Genomic DNA, 17,621 nt, shown 5'->3' with positions numbered 1-17,621 from the left:
TTGTAGTGCTGCTTTTATTCGTTGATAGATCATTTTATCCTGGGAGATAGACGTCTAGATTCTGAAAGTACCGTGGAGATGACGAATCTGTCTTAAGGACACAGTGTTAAACACTGGACTTGATCAGATACTTATTCAAAAGAAATTAACCAAGTAAGTTGTTTAATTTTTATTCCGATTTTTATTTTGTTTATTTAATCAGATTTTAATTTTATTTTTGTAACAAAATAAAATTTGTTTTTATTTATTTGTTTTTATTTCAAATTTGATTTTTGTAATCAAACAAATTCTCTCATTTTCTTTATTTCTTTACATTCTTGTTGTTGTTTTGTACATAACAGAATTTAATCTATTTAAATACAGTGAAGATTGTCCAACAAGAACTAGGTGAAAATGTAGAGAGATAGAGTGTTTTAGAGAGAGAAGGTCCTGATCTAGAGTTTTTAGGAAAAAGAAATATGAAAAATGATGTAAAAAGTCACTTTCGCGATCTGATATACGTACAGTCCTCTCGAACGCAAGAAGTGATGCTCAAGCGTCAAACACAATAAATTGTTCAGCTCGAGTGCAAGAAGTGATGCTCAAGCACAGAATACACGGATCCAGTAGTTTTGCAGACAATAGACCTAGGCTCGAGCGTGAGAAAATACCGCTCGAGCGCATAAGAAACGCTACTCGAGCGTAGAATACACTCTTCCAGTAATTTTGCAGACCTGCAAAAGTATTTAAAGTTTGCAAATCCTGCTTGAACGTAAGAAGTGCCGTTCGAATGGGGGACCAAAATCCTAGGCAATAAAAGTTTGAAAACTACGTAACTAGCCTATTCCAAACATGCTCGATACAACCCAATAGTCAAACTTAAGTAAGAATAAGAGGGAAATGACATGATCAACCATACGAGACTATAAAACCCAAGTCCGGGATACACAATGGGTCGGGTCTAAATAAAAAACGCTATAATTTATGAAGGTAAAATTATCTATAAAATATATTAAATATAAGAATTAAAATTTAATATATCAAATTTTTAAATAATAAGACCCATTGAAATATAATAATATGTTGTGAATTGAAAGCACTTCGTTGCTATTGACTTTCAATCTTGATCTGCCAATAGTCAATCAAAAAGAGGCCTTACTTGGTGTGCAAAGAATAATTAGCTCAGACGGGGGGAGTATATCAGGTATCCAACAGCGCTGCTGGGAATTGGATCAATTAATTGGAATACAGGTAATTGAAAAAAAAAATTCTTAATAAATTTTCCTTAAATTAAAATGAAAAAAATATATAAAAATCATTAAAAAAAAGAAAATAGTAATAATTTATTATTGAAAAGTCTCTGACCAAGAAAAATTATTGTTTAATTTTAAGACACGGATCATATTTCAAATCAATTAAATCACAAATTTTTATATATTTTTATATATTTTTAATTATTTAATATAAAATTATAAATATTATTTTCTCATCAATCACAATACAAATACAACATCGCGTAACATCTCCAACCACCACTCGACTCCGCTCGACCTTCATCCCAACTCCCAAGAGCAAGGATCCTGATTTTTTCTTAAAGTTTCCTAAATTGTTACAGTGTATGGTTGAGATTTATTGGCAAGTCACATCAATTTTTCTGATGTGACTTGCCAGTAAATCTCAACCACACAATATAACACTCTAAAAAACTTTAAAAAAATTTTACTCTAGAGGATCCTTGCTGAACTCCCAAGTCTTTCACTTTCACCTCCAACTCCAAGAAATGGATAATCCTCATCCATCATTCACGTGGCGAGCACACAATGGTCACGTGCCCCTCCTTACATTCTTCCTTCCTTGACCATATATATTTGGATCAGCTAAACTGCTTAGCTGGGTGGATCATATTTCACCAAACTAAAATATCATACACTTACATACATACACGTACAATTTTTACTTATAGACCCAGCTTCAAAATTTACTTACAAACCCAACAAAAACTAAAAACAAAATCAAAACTTTGAACAATGATGACATCTCCATCTCCAGCTCCAGCTCCAGCATTCTTCCCCTCCTCCTCATCCCTCAATCAACCCCCCAAATCACTTCTCCCTTATGGGACGTCGTTTCCTCCTCCACTCCTCGCCGTCGACGCCGTTGCTCGGAGAAGATCGTTTCCGCCGCTGGTGCGAGCATCAACGACCGTCGACGCGGCGGCGGTGCTGTCGGAGGAGGAAGAGAAGGCCGAGGCCAAGATCGGAGCTAGGGTTAGGGTTAAGGTTCCATTGAAGGTGTACCATGTTCCCAGAGTTCCGGAGACTGATTTGACTGGAAAAGAAGGGGTTTTGAAACAGTACGTTGTTGTTTGGAAAGGGAAGCGAATTTCGGCGAATCTGCCTTTCAAGGTTGAGTTCTTTGCAGATGTGGAAGGCCGAGGAAAGGTCAAGTTCTTCGCGCATCTCAAGGAAGATGAGTTTGAGTACCTTGATTGATTGATTGATACACTTACAGTTGAGTTTTTGTTTTGCTTTTGCTTTCAATTAAAATCCTAATGTTGTTGTTGTTATCATGAATGCCACTACTGGAATAATAACTCCGCCGTGCAGGTTTTATTTTGGTAATTGATGTAGATAATTGATCTAATATGTTCAGTGAATTAGTATTTTGGGGGGTTTAGAAAGTTTCAATCAATCAATTGTTTTTGTTTAATTGTCACTATGCTGATGCTGAAGTGCCCAAATGATTGTTTTCCATTGAAGTACCGCTCACGAGTGAATTCGAGTGATCAAACTAAATATGCAAAATTAATGTAGTTTTTTAGTATGCCTATTTAAGTGGGTTAGTATTTTTTGGGTTTAGAAAGATCAATAAACCATTTGTTTCCAAATGAAGTTACTCAGTGGATACTAAATGGCCAAAAAAGTTGTGTTATTTAGAAGAGTACTCGCGGTTGAGTTGGATTAGAGTGATCATACTTCTTGGTGAAACACAACCTGCTAAATTAATGCATCATTTGTATGTATATTTTGGTTAGAAATGTTTTGGTGGTTGGTACTGGGCAGTCTTGGAGATGATTATTGATGTGTTGAGGCTGGCTATCAGTAGTATGTCAAGAATTGACAAATGTCACCCAGAGTATTGTTGATTAAGTTTTCAAACTTTTGTTTCAGTTTTAGTGAGTATCTCAAGATTTTTGTTGCTTCTCACATGTTCCAAGCTAATATAGAGCTCAAGCCAGTCATGGTTTTTCTCTAAATGAAGATGAGCAATGTTTCTATTTCTTTCTCTTCTCTCTCTCCTACTTGCCCTTAAACCCCTGACCCGACCCTTGAAAAATCATAATCAAGGCCAACAGGCTAAAGGAGGGCCAGTTTCTGTCTTTTTTTCTACCGTGTATAATGTCTTGTAGTTATCCTCATAAATATATAATGAGTACAAAATGTAAAACAACTGGGAGATAGCCGTAGGGTGAGATAGTGATGATGGTGGATCTGTAGAAGTTTGTTTGGCTTTTAAATAAAAGAACATACTTCGATTTTCTTCTGTAGCTGATTGTTGCTCAACGTTTGACTTGCTGGATTATGTTGTTTTGTGTCACTTGACTCATTTCCTTTCCTATTCAAATTAGTGTTCAGTTGAGATCAGTTCAACTTTCGTATTTGCTATTTTCATGGACTTGATTATCAATGATCAATACAAGTAACTATGAAACTCAAGTGTCAAGTACAGAGCAAGATGGATGAATATTTGTATATGAAGTCCAACCTTTTTATGGTTTCCGTCCTCCCTGTTTGGATTGAGTTCTAGTTCTACCATTCTGATCACAATTGTGGCTATACTTCTTGAGGGTGAGTTAATAATATGCAGTTCCACTTCAGTTTGTTGTATTATTATTCCTCTAAATGAGGGGATAAGGTTTGTAAGGTGTATAGTTCTGCAAATTTATTGGGAAAAATGGTACTAAATGGTATGTTCTGTCACTGAACCTTTTGTTGGGCAGATCTGTCATTATTGAATCATATATCCTTGTTTTACTAAACTTATGTGACTTATTAGCTGTGCGATATATGAATATATATGTTTTATTAATTTATATGTTTGCTTGTAATTAGGTTTTGAAATATGCCCATAAGTTGTACAGGTTTTGTCAAGTTATTGTTATATTAAATGAGATGTCTTATTAATTTTCCAAGTTGGAAGACAAATTTAGGCTTATGGTTTGTTAGTCTCATAGTGTAGTTTTACGAAACTTCTACGGTGTGTCTTATATCCTAATTCAAGCCTTTTGAGCTTTTTCTAATAAAGTGGATTCTGGATAGAATCCTTTTTATTGCTGAACGACCAAAAAAACGTAAAAAAGGAAAAGGAAAAAGAAAAAGAAAAAGAGGATTCTGAATGGTAGTTTTAGAGTTGATTAATCTTGTTTAGCAAGTTTAGCGCTTAGATTGAATTAGTAAGCCAATGCCTACTTATTTCAGTTTTTCCCTCATGATGGAAATTATTTTGGTTTTCTTTGTAAGTGAAGGAGTTGGACTCAAAACTTGCTTGGAGTGGTAGTTCCGTAGTTGCAATTTACAAACACTTTATTGACTGGTATAATTTGACATTTCATTGTTGAAAGTTTGATTTTTGTTCTCAAAGGGCTGAAGAGATGCTGCAGGTTATGGGTGGTTTATTGTTGTATTATTTTTGTGGAGAACTTTATCAGAGGTAAAAATTTGTTCACATTTAGGAAACTAATGAAACTGAAGAAGTTACCAAAAGGGTGAATTGGAATGTGAGGAAATTATAGCTGGTAAGTACTACCCTTCAACAAAGCAAAATATTTACGCAGAGAGGAATAAAATGTTATTTTTGTTAAATGTGATGTGAGATGAAAATACTAAAAATTTCCCAACGAAATTGTTTTGAGACAAAGCTGTGATCCTTCCTGTGGTTGGAACTGACGGATAAGGTAAGGAAGGATATGCTTGCTCAATTAGTTTATGGTGATAACGAAGTGGATTGCATTTGAGCTAAGATGTAAATATGGTCACTTCAAAAGTTCTAAAAGCAAAAAGCTTTGGTGAACATGGAACCATGAAGATGGATATTGTAAGTCTGCCTATGATTAGTCTATATGGAAAGAGAGACTTTCTTATGTTGGATGCAATGAGGAATGGTAACAACTAAATATGTAATAACTTGAAATCTTATTCGCCACAAGGGAAACTTTGATTGTAGTAGTACACCAAATGAAAAGGTTGTGTGATGCAGACAAGCTGATTACACCATTTAGGAGTTATGATAAAGGTCATATTTGTCTGTGTGCCATGGGCATGAGAATGAAATCTGGAGAAAGAGAATCCAAGGCCACTGAATCCTGGATATGAAATTGTAACGAGGTCTCAAGGAGTTTGGCTAGATGTTGTAACACAAAATGAACTTTTAACTCTAAATCTTATGGACAACTGTATATTTAGTTTTTCAAGGACAATTTTTTATGCCAGTAATGAAGATTAGTTAAGGTCACTAGCCATTTTTTCAGAGAGGTTATCACCTAATTTGTAGTGTTTCAGTAAGATTATGACTGATTCGTTTGTGGATAACTAAAGGGTCCTTTCAATCGTCAAACAGAAAAATCATGTATGCCATTGAAATGAACATCATGATGAGAGCATCCTCGTCTTTGGGGACCAGTGTGGCCTCATTGTTCATTATAAGAGGGAGGGAGGGCTGGTGCTGGTGCTTGAGCTGGAGCTATTGTTGTTGCTGTTGCGTCCAAGATCAGAGTAAAGGTTAGGGTATGTTGGAAGTATTTTTTGACTTTTTACGAAAAGACCTTCAAAATAGTCAATAGAAGACGCACATCTTTGGGTTAAAATGTGGTTTTGCCAAAATAGGCCTCAGTTGATTGAACTAGAGTTGGATCTCAGTTCCTTCTATCTTCTTACTATGATGAGGCCACTAAAATTTTACTTTCATATTGATTTAGACAATGCACATAATCTTTGCATGATTATGGATCTTCAAAGTGTTTATCAAATGGATTGGCTGTTTTAGTGGGTAACCTGATACAGTGGTGCTCTGTTAATTGTGTGATGTGCTAGTTAGTTGATGTTTGTTGCCTAAACATTTTGGCTTTAATGAATGAAAAATTACTTCTATCTGAGGTAAACCAGAGTTGTGTTGTGTGTAATGAATTGTTGATTGGATGCAATCCTAAATTAGAACATTTGATTATTTACCTGTACTAGTAGTCCGGATGTGGGGTCATTGCTTCCCTGCTATACTTTAAATGGCACCAGTTGACCCTTTTTTTTTTTTTGGGGGGGGGGGAGGATTTGGTGATGACCTCTTCACTGTCTAATTAGTCCGGATGTGGGGTCATTGCTTCCCTGCTATACTTTAAATGGCACCAGTTGACCCTTTTTTTTTTTTGGGGGGGGGGGGAGGATTTGGTGATGACCTCTTCACTGTCTAATTTGTTCTTCAAAAGGATAAAAATTATATGAATCCTTTCAAAATTCTCTAATATTTTAAAATTTGTTTTTTTTACTATACTATCCTTACACACACACACACATATATATATGTATATATCAGATCTACAAGCACTCTCTCTCTCATCTCAACCTCTCGTCATTGTCTCGCTCTCTTTACCACTGTTCTCCATTAGCGCCACCGACACTCTCCATCGGGGCCACTATCACTTTCTATGGAACTCTTTCTCCACCATGTTATTGCCATCGTCGCTTATCGTGTCCATGACCACAGGGATCATTCACCGTCGTCATCGTCGGAAAATGACGATTTGAGGTTTGCCAACCTCAAATTTGAGATCCTTTACTCTCTCTCCCTCTAGTTCTAATGTTTTGTGTTCTCTCTCTCTCTCTGTGTGTCTCTCACCATTTATGAGCTCTCTCTTCTTCTTCTTCTTCTTCTTCTTCTTCCCATGATGATATGTTTTTGAACTCTATCTCCCTATATCTCTCTCTTCTTTTCATGATGCTCTGTTTTTTGAACAGTAAAATTTTACTTTGGTTCATGATGCAGCTCTCTCTTGTAAAATTATGTTCGCAATGTGTTTCAGTAAAATTTATTATGATTCAAAGTAAAATTTTATTATTATTAAGCAAATCAACATGTCGTTAACCAAAATCAAATTTTGTTGTTACAAAAAACAGAGTACATACTAAATGAACGAACAAAAGTTAAATTTTATTTTTATATTTATGAACAAACAAACAAAAAACTATTGATTTTTCATTATAATCTCTCGCTTCTTCCTTTTTCTATCAAATTTGAGTTCATTTATCTAAGATTTGAAGTTATTGATCTCAAATCTGAGTTCGTAGGTATCAAGTCTAAGATAGTAGTAGTTTGACAGTAAAAATGGTGGTTGTCGACTGACGGTGACGATGAGTGACGCCGGCCGATAATGAAGATGGTGGAGTCACCGAACAACCATCGGCTGTAGAGTTGGTGGGAAGAGAGAGAGAGAGAGTGTGTGTGCGTGCATGCTGTGAAAGAAAGAGATAGAAAGAGATAGTATAATGCTCAAATAAAATACTTAAATAATAAATTGTGTTCGTCATACATGACTTTATAATTATGAGGGGATTTTTGAAAGTATTATTATTTTTTTTGGGGTCCTTTTAACAAGAAAAAGAAACTAAGAGGGATTTATGGTCAAATTCCGCCCTCCCTCCTTTTTTTGCTTTCTTTCTAAATTATGTTCTCACAGTGCTGTTTGCTTGCTTTAAAAAATAAATAAAGAAAAATAAAAATTATTGATATATATATTTCTTGCATTTTAGAAAAACAATTTTATTTTATTTAAAGTTATTTTAATCCAAAATGTTATGATTTGTTTATTTTTATTTTTATTTTATTTTATTTTTGTGTAATCTTATTCAACTGAACAAAAGAATATGTAAAATAAGATGAGAGAGGATTTAGGATAAATTATCAATAGATCCACTTATTAGGACCTACACGTAAATACCCCTAAGATTTAAGGCTCAATATGATATTTTTTAGTTTCCCATTGAAATAATGTAATCTTTTTATTTAGGATAAATTATACTAACATCTCTTGAAATTTGAAAAAAAAAATATGACAACCTCCATAGTTTTAGCATAAATACAATAACCCCTTAACATTTTATAAACATATACAGACACTTCTTAACATTTTTAATATATCACGTTTACAGATATTCCTTGACATTTAAAATTTGAATAATGTTAGGGATTATAAAAAAAATATTATAAAATATTTCATGAAGATTTTTCATCCATTGATTAGTGTGTTGTGTTTTCTTATATGTGTAATCTAACGGTGAAAAATCTTTCATGATCATTTTTATGATATTTTTTTCATGATGTCTAACATTACTCTTAAAACTTCTATCACAAGCACTCCTTAACATATAGTTAAATCACAGACACTTATCAATTAGCAAAATTACACGAGCACTGCTTAACATTTTTTTGAAAAAGATCATTAACGCCTCCTTAACTTAAATAAATATGTGATAATATTAATTAAATTATTTATGTTTTATATATACAATTATATATATAATTATTTTAAAAATATGTCGTGACATTTAGAATGTGGAAGAATAATTTTAACTAGGGTAAATTACAATTTGCCCATTTTTTGTTTGGCCACTTTTTCACTTTAGCCCTTGAAATTTATTTTTTCCTCACTTTGACTTTTCATGTTTCAAGTTTTTTCAACTTTACTCCTAAAGCTAGTTTATGTTAAAAATTAAATAGAAAATGACACATTGGTAGCTAATTCCATATTCAAAGGAATATTTCATATAGAATTTTATTAAGTGCTCTATATTTTTTTCTCTTTCTAATGTGGGACAAAGTCCCCAAGCTTGTTTTTAGGTTTCCAAAGAAAAATAAGAAAGGTCTTGAAAACACAAAAACTCTCTATTTGGTTTGGGTCTTAAATCATGATTCCACCCTCATATTTCAACCATCTGTTTGATTATAGTTTTCAAAATATGATTCCAAATCACATTTCAAAACATATTTGAAAACATGTTTGGTAAACTAGAAAGTTTTTGAATTTTTGAGTCTACTTGGTTGTTCGCTAAGGACATCCTCTCGGACGATTGGTCGGAACAATATATTTTTTTTTTTTGTGCAAATGCCACCTGTTATTTGGGAAAATATATATATATATATATATATTGGTTTTTGATATTTTTTAGATATAAAAATTATTTTTTTAAGAGCAAAATGATAAATTATTTAGCCATTCTATAGCGACCCCAGTCTTTCCCCATTTGATTGTTGTATCCGGACTTAGGTTCCGTGGATCCTGTGGCTATATATAGGTTGTTGTCGTCCTTTAATTCCTTATTTTTGAGTTATGAGATGTATTGGGCAGATTTATTACAGGTTGGGAGTGTTTGGGAGCAAATGGTTGCTGCCTAGAATTTTGGTCCTTCGCTCGAGTGAGAAGTTTGTCGCTCGAGCGAGCTCTTGTTTTTGGTCCTTCGCTCGAGCCATGGTTTCTTCGCTCGAGTGAGAGATAGTGTCTGGGTATAGAACCTGAGAGTAGTGTTTCTTGGCTCGAGCGAGATTTCCTTCACTCGAGCGAGCGAGGTGTATGTTTTCGAGTTCTTCACTCGAGCGAGCATTCTGTCGCTCTAGCGTGCTTCTGGGTTGCAGACCTGAAGCTTCGAGTTTTTGGCTCGAGCGAGACTTTCTTAGCTCGAGCGAGGCTTTCTTGTGTCTGGTCGCTCGAGCGACCAATACTTCGCTCGAGCGAGCCTGTTTAATATAAATACGCAGCAGCGGGGAAAAATACACTTTTTCATCCTCTTTTTTATTTCAAAACCCTAGGTCCATGTTCTCTCTCCCTCTACACACCTTCTGTCATAGGTTTCATCTATTTTTAGGGTGTTTCTACCCTAAGTTCTTTATTAAAAAGATAGAGGGTTGCGAGGGCTTTGTTTTAATCTGAGAGTTTGGCGGTTTGGGGCACTTTGGATTTTCGTCATCTTCTTCATTCGAGTTCTTCACTTCGAGGTAGGGATACCCTACTCCATACTATAGGTTTTGTCCTAAGTTTTGGTCATTTTGATATGTTGGTGTTGCTCGGTAATTTTGGAAAAAGCTAGGGTTTGATTTATAATTTAAAAAGCCCTAATTGTTGTAATAAATTAATTTGTATAATTAATTTTGGAAAAAATGGGGAATTTAGTTTAATTCATGGAATTGGGGAATTATGAGATTAAATGGTGTAGTTGGATAGTTTAATCACTCACCTATGAAAATGTTGAGTTTATATTTGTTGATACATTTATTTCCTGTTTAGAAATAACTGTTTTGGGCTATCGGTGGAGGATAGTCGTGATTGTTGTAGACATTGCATGCTGATTAGGGAAAACTAAAACTAATCACATTGAATAAGTCATTGAATATGACGGTTGAATTAATACAGCAAATACGTGTATTGATTGAATAGTATACATGACAAGTGTTGAATACATTGTATATGCATATTGTTTGGAAGGAGATAGGGGATGTACTCCATGGTTTGAGGAAAGATAGAGGATGGACTCTCAAACCTGTTTAGGAGGAGAAAGGGGATGGACTCCATTAGTACAGCAAATATGTGTACTTATTGATTTATGGAAGTGTTTTAGTGAGCCTTAGTCTCGTTTGAATTGTTGATATTGGAAGTAATGTTAAGGTGAGATGTAGTCTCATTTTATAATTTGGCCAGGTTCTGAGCCATGTCTATATAAATGGAAAGTTGAATAAATAATGGAAAGTGAAACGTGTCATGGACATTATTGTCATGAAACTGTATGGTGATATAATGGATTTATAAGTGTTAACCATCTATCGAATGCTATTGCTTTAGTCAATTCTTATATTTGGTTTAGTATATTTCTGCTGGGCTGTGGCTCACCCTATACGGGAACATCATTTTCAGGTCCAGGTGATATGCCACCTCCAAGGTCTTAGCTTGAGAGGATTTGGAGTTGAAGACTCTGTTTAGTTAGTTGTTATTTTGTTTTATTTTGATATTGCATGTAAACTCAAGCCAAGGGCTTAATGTGTAATTGAGTTAGTACTCAGACTTTTGTGTCCAAGTGTTGGCTTGGAAGGCTGTAAGCCCATAGGGCATTTATTTTCGATGTTACATGTAATGCCTTTTAATAAGAATACTTTGATGAATGGAATAATGTTTTGTTTTCTTTTACCAATGCATGTCAATATTGTGTATATTATGGGTTTATTTTGAGGGCGTTATATATTCATTTAAAATGAACAAAAAAAATTAAAAATAAAAATTAATTTGTGAAAGCAATTTTAAAAAATAAAAAGATTTTTCAACAAAACAATTAAAAAAAAATTATAACCAAATATACAATCAAAAGTAATTTTTTAATATTTGGTAAACTGGAATCGAAGCACTAGTATAGGAAAAATGAAAGATCAAGAGAAAAGACACCGTCTAGCTTGACTTGTGAATGAAGCACCGGAAAAAATAAAATAAAATAAAATAAAAATAAAAATAAAATTAGTTTTGCCTGAGTTGGTGACAAGAAAGAATTAGAGAACTAATGTGTTCCTAAAGTAAAAGGAAGCATCAGATCCTACAGAGTAGATTTTGATAGTCATCCATAGGTGAGCATGGAAGATCATGAACATAGTGGCTAAGATTTTGGATGATCGATGAGCTCCACATCTTTAGAGATTGTCACTGATATGATTTGAGAGAGAAGCATTGCTGTCTTTTAAGGATAATAAGATCTTCAATCTACCAGCTATTCATTCAGAGTAGGACCTTAATATCTGAAACTCAAAATTTATGCATAAGCTCATCATCAGTAAATTTCAAATTTACAAAAACTAAAACCTGAAACAATTCAAAATTACAATGATGGTAACAGTAGAAGAATTATATTTGAGTGAGTTACCATAGTGAAGAGTATGAAAAAGATTTATAAAGTTCAAAGCTTGTACATTCCCCCCTTCTTCTTCTTCTTCTTCTTCTTCTTCTTCTTTTTTTTTTTTTTTTTTCCAGAATGAGATGTAATGCATGTTAAATGCACAACAGTAAAATAAAAATTTTCTTAAGGTCCTAACAAAAATGCAAACTTGAGATATAACTGAAACATGGTGCACAAGTAAATTTTGTTTCCTTCCATTCAGGTACTTTACTTGTAGAACAAAAGGCTAATATCCTTTTGTTTACTTAAGCATGGATGAATTAATAATGTGGGAACAAGTAGAAGTTTAGAAGAATGGCACTTGATTATGTATGAATTGAGCTCAGGGTGAGTAAAAACAGGGAAACAAAGAAACTTGAAACCAACCAGCCATCAATAGCCACCCCTGACATAATTCTTCTCTTATGCTCTGTTTGTTACCGCGGAAAATGTTTTTTGGAAAATGTTTTCCACATTTTCTGACGATTAGTAGGATAGAAAACGAAAGTTAAATGGAAAATGTTTTCTATGATAAAAAAAAAAAGTAGCCTTTTTGAGTGGAAAATGTTTTACACTTTTGAAAGGTGGAAAACTTTTTCCGAAATAAACATTTTCGCATCTGAAGTCTTGCCAACACCACTACCACCACCACCCCACAAAAACTCCACCTCCTCCACTGTAACCAACACCACCACTAATACAACCACTAGTACATTAGTTTCAGTTGCAGTCAAACATAGGAGATCATTTTCTAGAGAAAACATTTTGTACAAAAATAAGTTCCGTAGAAAGGCTCGGCTCCTAAGGTAAAGTAGTTAATCTTACCTTGTAGCATGGTGTAAAGATTGTTAGTGGCGGTAATAACGGATAGGACAATTTTTCCATCGGCACCTTTGAATAATACAAGATAAAATAACAAATGAGAATGAAAATTATCCATTCATTATTAAGGGAAAATTAAGAGAAAATGAAATATTTGAAAGGAAAAGACAAAGAATGAATTGAAAAACAGAGCAGTGTGTTTAATTAATCAGTAATGTATTGGTAATGTCAACATTCACAACAAACTGGAACTCTCTTACGATCCAAAAGAAGTAGATAGTAAACTCTCACTTGTGATAAAAATCTGAGATGATATTGGTAATGAAAAAATAAATAAATAAAAATGGTACCAAAGATTTTGTGTTTGTTTGTTTGTACCTTGCAGTTGGCTGCTTAATCTACTCGTAAATTTACTTGAGGAATGTATTGGATGATGGACCAATATTCTTTCCCCTTTTCACACTTCTGTTTCAGTATTGGATTACATCTACGGATCACCAGTGACAAAAGCGAGGGTGGGAAGCCTTGTTCTAAAAAGGTCGCAAGCTCAGGGCAGTTATAGATCCATAGATGCAAAAGAGAGGGAGGCAACCCTTCCTTTGGAAAGGACGCGAGCCTAGGGTAACTCCAGATATGAAGTGTTTGGAGAGAGGTGAGGTTTTGAATCTCCTCATAAAAGAGTCTTTCCAGATTTGGGAAGCTTTTGATGGCCAAATAGATGAGAGAGGTGGGCAGGAACATCCCTTCTTCTGGAAAGGGCACCGTATCTCCCCATGGCCAAGCTGGGCATCGATAGGTGTTATATGGGAGAGGAGTTTCCACTGAGCCTAGTGTAACAAGCCCGCGGGGGACCTCGCTACAGCTCGGACTCGACTTTTCGTAGTCACGGTTCTAAGTCTGAACCAAAGAGTCCAAATCCGGCAAATCATTTTAGGAAAACTGATTTTTGAAAGAAGTGCCAAACATGGACTGCTTTGCCAGATACAGAGTCGCCACCTAAATATTTTATTTTGGGAAATTTAGGAAACCCTGACTCGGTGCCAAAAGGCCACGTGTCCGTCATCACCAAAGTTGCCTCGGCTCGGGAACTTGGGTACGATTGGGGAAGGTCACTTCGTGAGCACCCCCGCTCGCCCGGTCATAGACCGGCCTCTACTAATCATGATATCAATTTTTGAAAACATTGCGAATTCTTATTCCGGTTATTAGCCTAGGTTACTACGTGATGCTCACAGCATATAAGTATAGACCGGGTCGCCCAAATTGGAACAAAACATTTCATGCTTGCCTTTTTTGAAGGAAGTTTTGCTACCCGCAGGTAGGCTTGAAACATTTGATGATTTACTCCAATTCAGATAACCCAACCTTCACCCACAGGCATTCAGGCAGTTATATCACATAAGCACATAGCCTCATGGTAAGCATGCTATTCATGGCAACACTCACACGCATGCAAGGATGCTAAAGCATAAAACTCACCGAGTACTCCAAGCCAAAATAGAAACTATATTAGAAATCATGCATGATCCTAAGTATACAGAAATGCCTAATGCAACACATGCAAAAATGCAACTATAGTAGGCTCGGCTATTCTAAGATGGTATATGAAATGCTACAACTAACATGTATTCAATTTGGATTTGAAAGTACGATGCAGTTAGTATGGTGCGCCGAGCCCGGTGCATGCAATACAGATGAATGAATGCAAAACATGTTGTCATACTGTATGCTAATTTAAACATGCTCTAATCTAACCATTATAAGCGGATAAATAAAAGGGAAAAAAAGACGTGGGGTTGGAAGACATACATCACACTCACCCACACTTATTACAGTTGTGCCCTCGCGCAGAGAGGGTCCGAATAAATAATACAGTCCAAATATTACAGTCCCGAATAAAAGAATATTACAGTCCAAAATATTACAAAATCCTAATTAATTAATGAATTAACTAAGAAAGCAAATAAAACTGGCGTGCAAGCCAGGGACCGCCTTGCTTCTGATGGATGATGCATGTCCGGATTGTCTTGCGCGGAAATCCACCGGAATGCCCCAATTAGCCTCTGTTTACACCTGTTCTTGAAATGCGTGCCAAGCTCCAAAAGGTTGTTGATTCTTTGTTTCGCTGCAACAGAGAGCAGGAAAGGGGCATAGCAATGTATTTGCACAGATATATGCATGTCTCGATCCTCGTGCCACCAATCACGCATACCGAGGCATGATGGCCGAAGAGTCGAAATGCACGACTCAATATAGGATGAATGCATATGAAACTACAGCTAAAACCTAACTCCATCATGGATAATCCGGAGTGTCGGTGACTGGGGAATTGAGACACATTCCGTCACTCGGAGTACGAAATGTACCTCGTTTCCCGTGCCCGGACTAACTCCTATTCCGAGCACGATGCAATATGCATGATATGCATGAAATGCAACTAAGATGCAATCCTAACATACACAATGCTATGAAAATGAGATGCCTCGAAATGCGTGCACGCGGGCACGCAAACCGAGGCAATGATATGTGTCTCGAAATACGTGCACGCGGGTACGCAAACCGAGGCAACGATATGTGTCTCGAAATACGTGCATATGAACACGCAAACCGAGGCGATGATATGCGTCTCGAAATACGTGCACGCGGGCACGCAAACCGAGGTGATGATATGTGTCTCGAAATACGTGCACGCGGGCACGCAAACCGAGGCGATGATATGTGTCTCGAAATACGTGCACGCAGGCACACAAACCGAGGCGATGATATGTGTCTCGAAATACGTGCACGCGGACACGCAAACCGAGGCGATGATATGCGTCTCAAAATACGTGCACGCGGGCACGCAAACCGAAGCGATGGTAAAATGCAATGAAATGATATGGAAATGACAAATGGGCTTATACCAACATGAGTGAGCCTCAGCCACACTCACATCGGATGCCGGCGAATAAAAACGGAGTGCCTCGAAATGCGTGCACACGGGCACGCAAACCGAGGCGATGATAAAATGCAATGAAATGATATGGAAATGATAAATGGGCTTATACCAACATGAGTGAGCCTCAGCCACACTCACATCGGATGCCAGCGGATAAAAACGGAGTGCCTCGAAATGCGTGCACACGGGCACGCAAACGAGGCGATGATAAAATGCAAGGAAACATGGCAAAAATGATATGCAAGCATGCTAATGGAATTTCAGCAACAAAATATGGGGGAAAACAGTCCCGAAATGAAGCGAAATGACATGAAATGCAAGGAAATGACCCGAAATGCAACATTAGGCATCCGAAATGGCCTATAGCCATGCCAAACATGCACAATATGGACATGCAATGCAAAGACAGAAGCTAGACAGTCCCAAAAGATGCACTTTTACAGTTATAAACATGGCCAAACAGCAAGTATAGACATGGCAAAAATGGCATACAAGGATAGGGGCCAAAAGAGGGGTAATGAAGCAAGTGGTATAAGCTAAACCCAAAATGAAAAATTTCCTTCTACAACACTGAAGATGGACCAAAAATATGAACATTTACAGTATATGGCAGCCTCAAAATCAGTATACAAATATGCTAAAAATGTGATGCAAAACAAGGCTCAAAAGGTGCTATAACATGAAGTATATAAAATAATCACCAAACAGAAAAAAGTTGTGAATGAAACATGAAGTATAGGCCAAAACAAGGCCACTTTCAGTTCGGACCAAGGTCCAAAAACAGAAGCAAAGAGGGCTATCAATTTATGCAAAAATGGGGCCAAATAAGGGATTGAACTACAAGTGGCACATGGAAATACCAAACAATGTTGAGCCCTTCCTCAATGTTGAAGAGGGGCTCAAAATAAGCCTTATATCAGTTTACAACATGCTCGAAAATAAATTTCTCATGGGTCAAAAATAGCATGCAAAACTATGACATACAAGATGACCAATGAAGCAAGTGTATTATGGAGGGCTCAAACAGGGTTGAGCCCTTAATGAGAAGTGAAGATGAGCTCAAAATATGGCCCTTTTCAGTTAGGGCCGGAGCTTGAAACCAAAAAGAAGTGGGGCTTAGAAATAGATCAAGAAAAAGGTTCAAAAGGGTAAAAGTGTTACTTACCCTTGAAGATTCGAACTTTTGTTGCTTCTTGGATGGATTTGCAGCTTCTTTAGCCTTCAAGAATCCCTCCTTGCTGCTGGAAATGAGATGGTGGTGGTAGAGCTTGGTGGTGTAGAAGGAATGATGGTTAGGGACTTAGGGTTTTTTGAAGAATTGAGAAGGAAGAAGATGGAGTTGGCTATGGAGCTTTGAAGAGTAAATTTTCTAACCCTTAGAAAGGAGGCCACCAGCTGGTTATAAGGATCAAAAAGGGGGTGTAAAGGTGGGGGAGAAGGAGAGCAAAACTCCCCCACAAAATATCCCCCGGATATAGAAAATATCTGGGGGATATTGCCCCACAGCTGTAAAGTGCACAGTGCAAAGAACACGGCCGGCCCATTACTTTTGCTGGAGGTGGCCGGCCGGCCGGCTAGGGGTCAAAAGGGTCAATGCGATTTTCTGGCCGGCCAGCTATTGGAGAGGTACCCCTATGTGTGTACAACACAACCATGTGGTTAAAATTCCAAGAAAGTGGGTCCAAGGGGTTCAACATTGGCTCGGAAAGAGGGGTTCAAAAGGGTCAATTTGAATTACTGGCCGGCCATGAACTTTTAGGGGCCTCTCAGGTGTGTACATCACAGATATGTGGTTGAAAGTTCAAGAAAAAAGGTCCAAGGGGTTCAACATTAGCCCGGAAGAAAGGGGTCAAAAGGGTCAGGTGACCTTAATGGCCGGCCACCAACTTTTAGTGGCCTCTCAGGTGTGTAGATCACAGATATGTGGT

The 17,621-nt window shown here is 36.6% G+C and overlaps 1 protein-coding gene across 1 annotated transcript; it reads left to right on the top strand.

Moving 5' to 3' along the window:
* The first annotated feature begins 1,726 nt into the window (after nucleotides 1–1,726).
* On the top strand, nucleotides 1,727–2,688 carry LOC114287353 (ferredoxin-thioredoxin reductase, variable chain). Its single transcript, XM_028230682.2, has one exon. The coding sequence runs from the start codon at nucleotides 2,007–2,009 to the stop codon at nucleotides 2,469–2,471; it is 465 nt and encodes a 154-aa protein (XP_028086483.2). The 5' UTR covers nucleotides 1,727–2,006; the 3' UTR covers nucleotides 2,472–2,688.
* The last annotated feature ends 14,933 nt before the right edge of the window (nucleotides 2,689–17,621 follow it).

This window comes from Camellia sinensis, chromosome 2 (genome assembly GCF_055761805.1).
Source record: "Camellia sinensis isolate YWXY chromosome 2, ASM5576180v1, whole genome shotgun sequence".
Lineage (NCBI taxonomy): Eukaryota > Viridiplantae > Streptophyta > Magnoliopsida > Ericales > Theaceae > Camellia > Camellia sinensis.
This window is presented reverse-complemented; position numbering and strand designations above follow the sequence as displayed.

Bases quoted from the DNA above. Each gene is read 5' to 3' on its own strand.
- LOC114287353 (XM_028230682.2), top strand. From the start codon at position 2,007: ATGATGACATCTCCATCTCCAGCTCCAGCTCCAGCATTCTTCCCCTCC.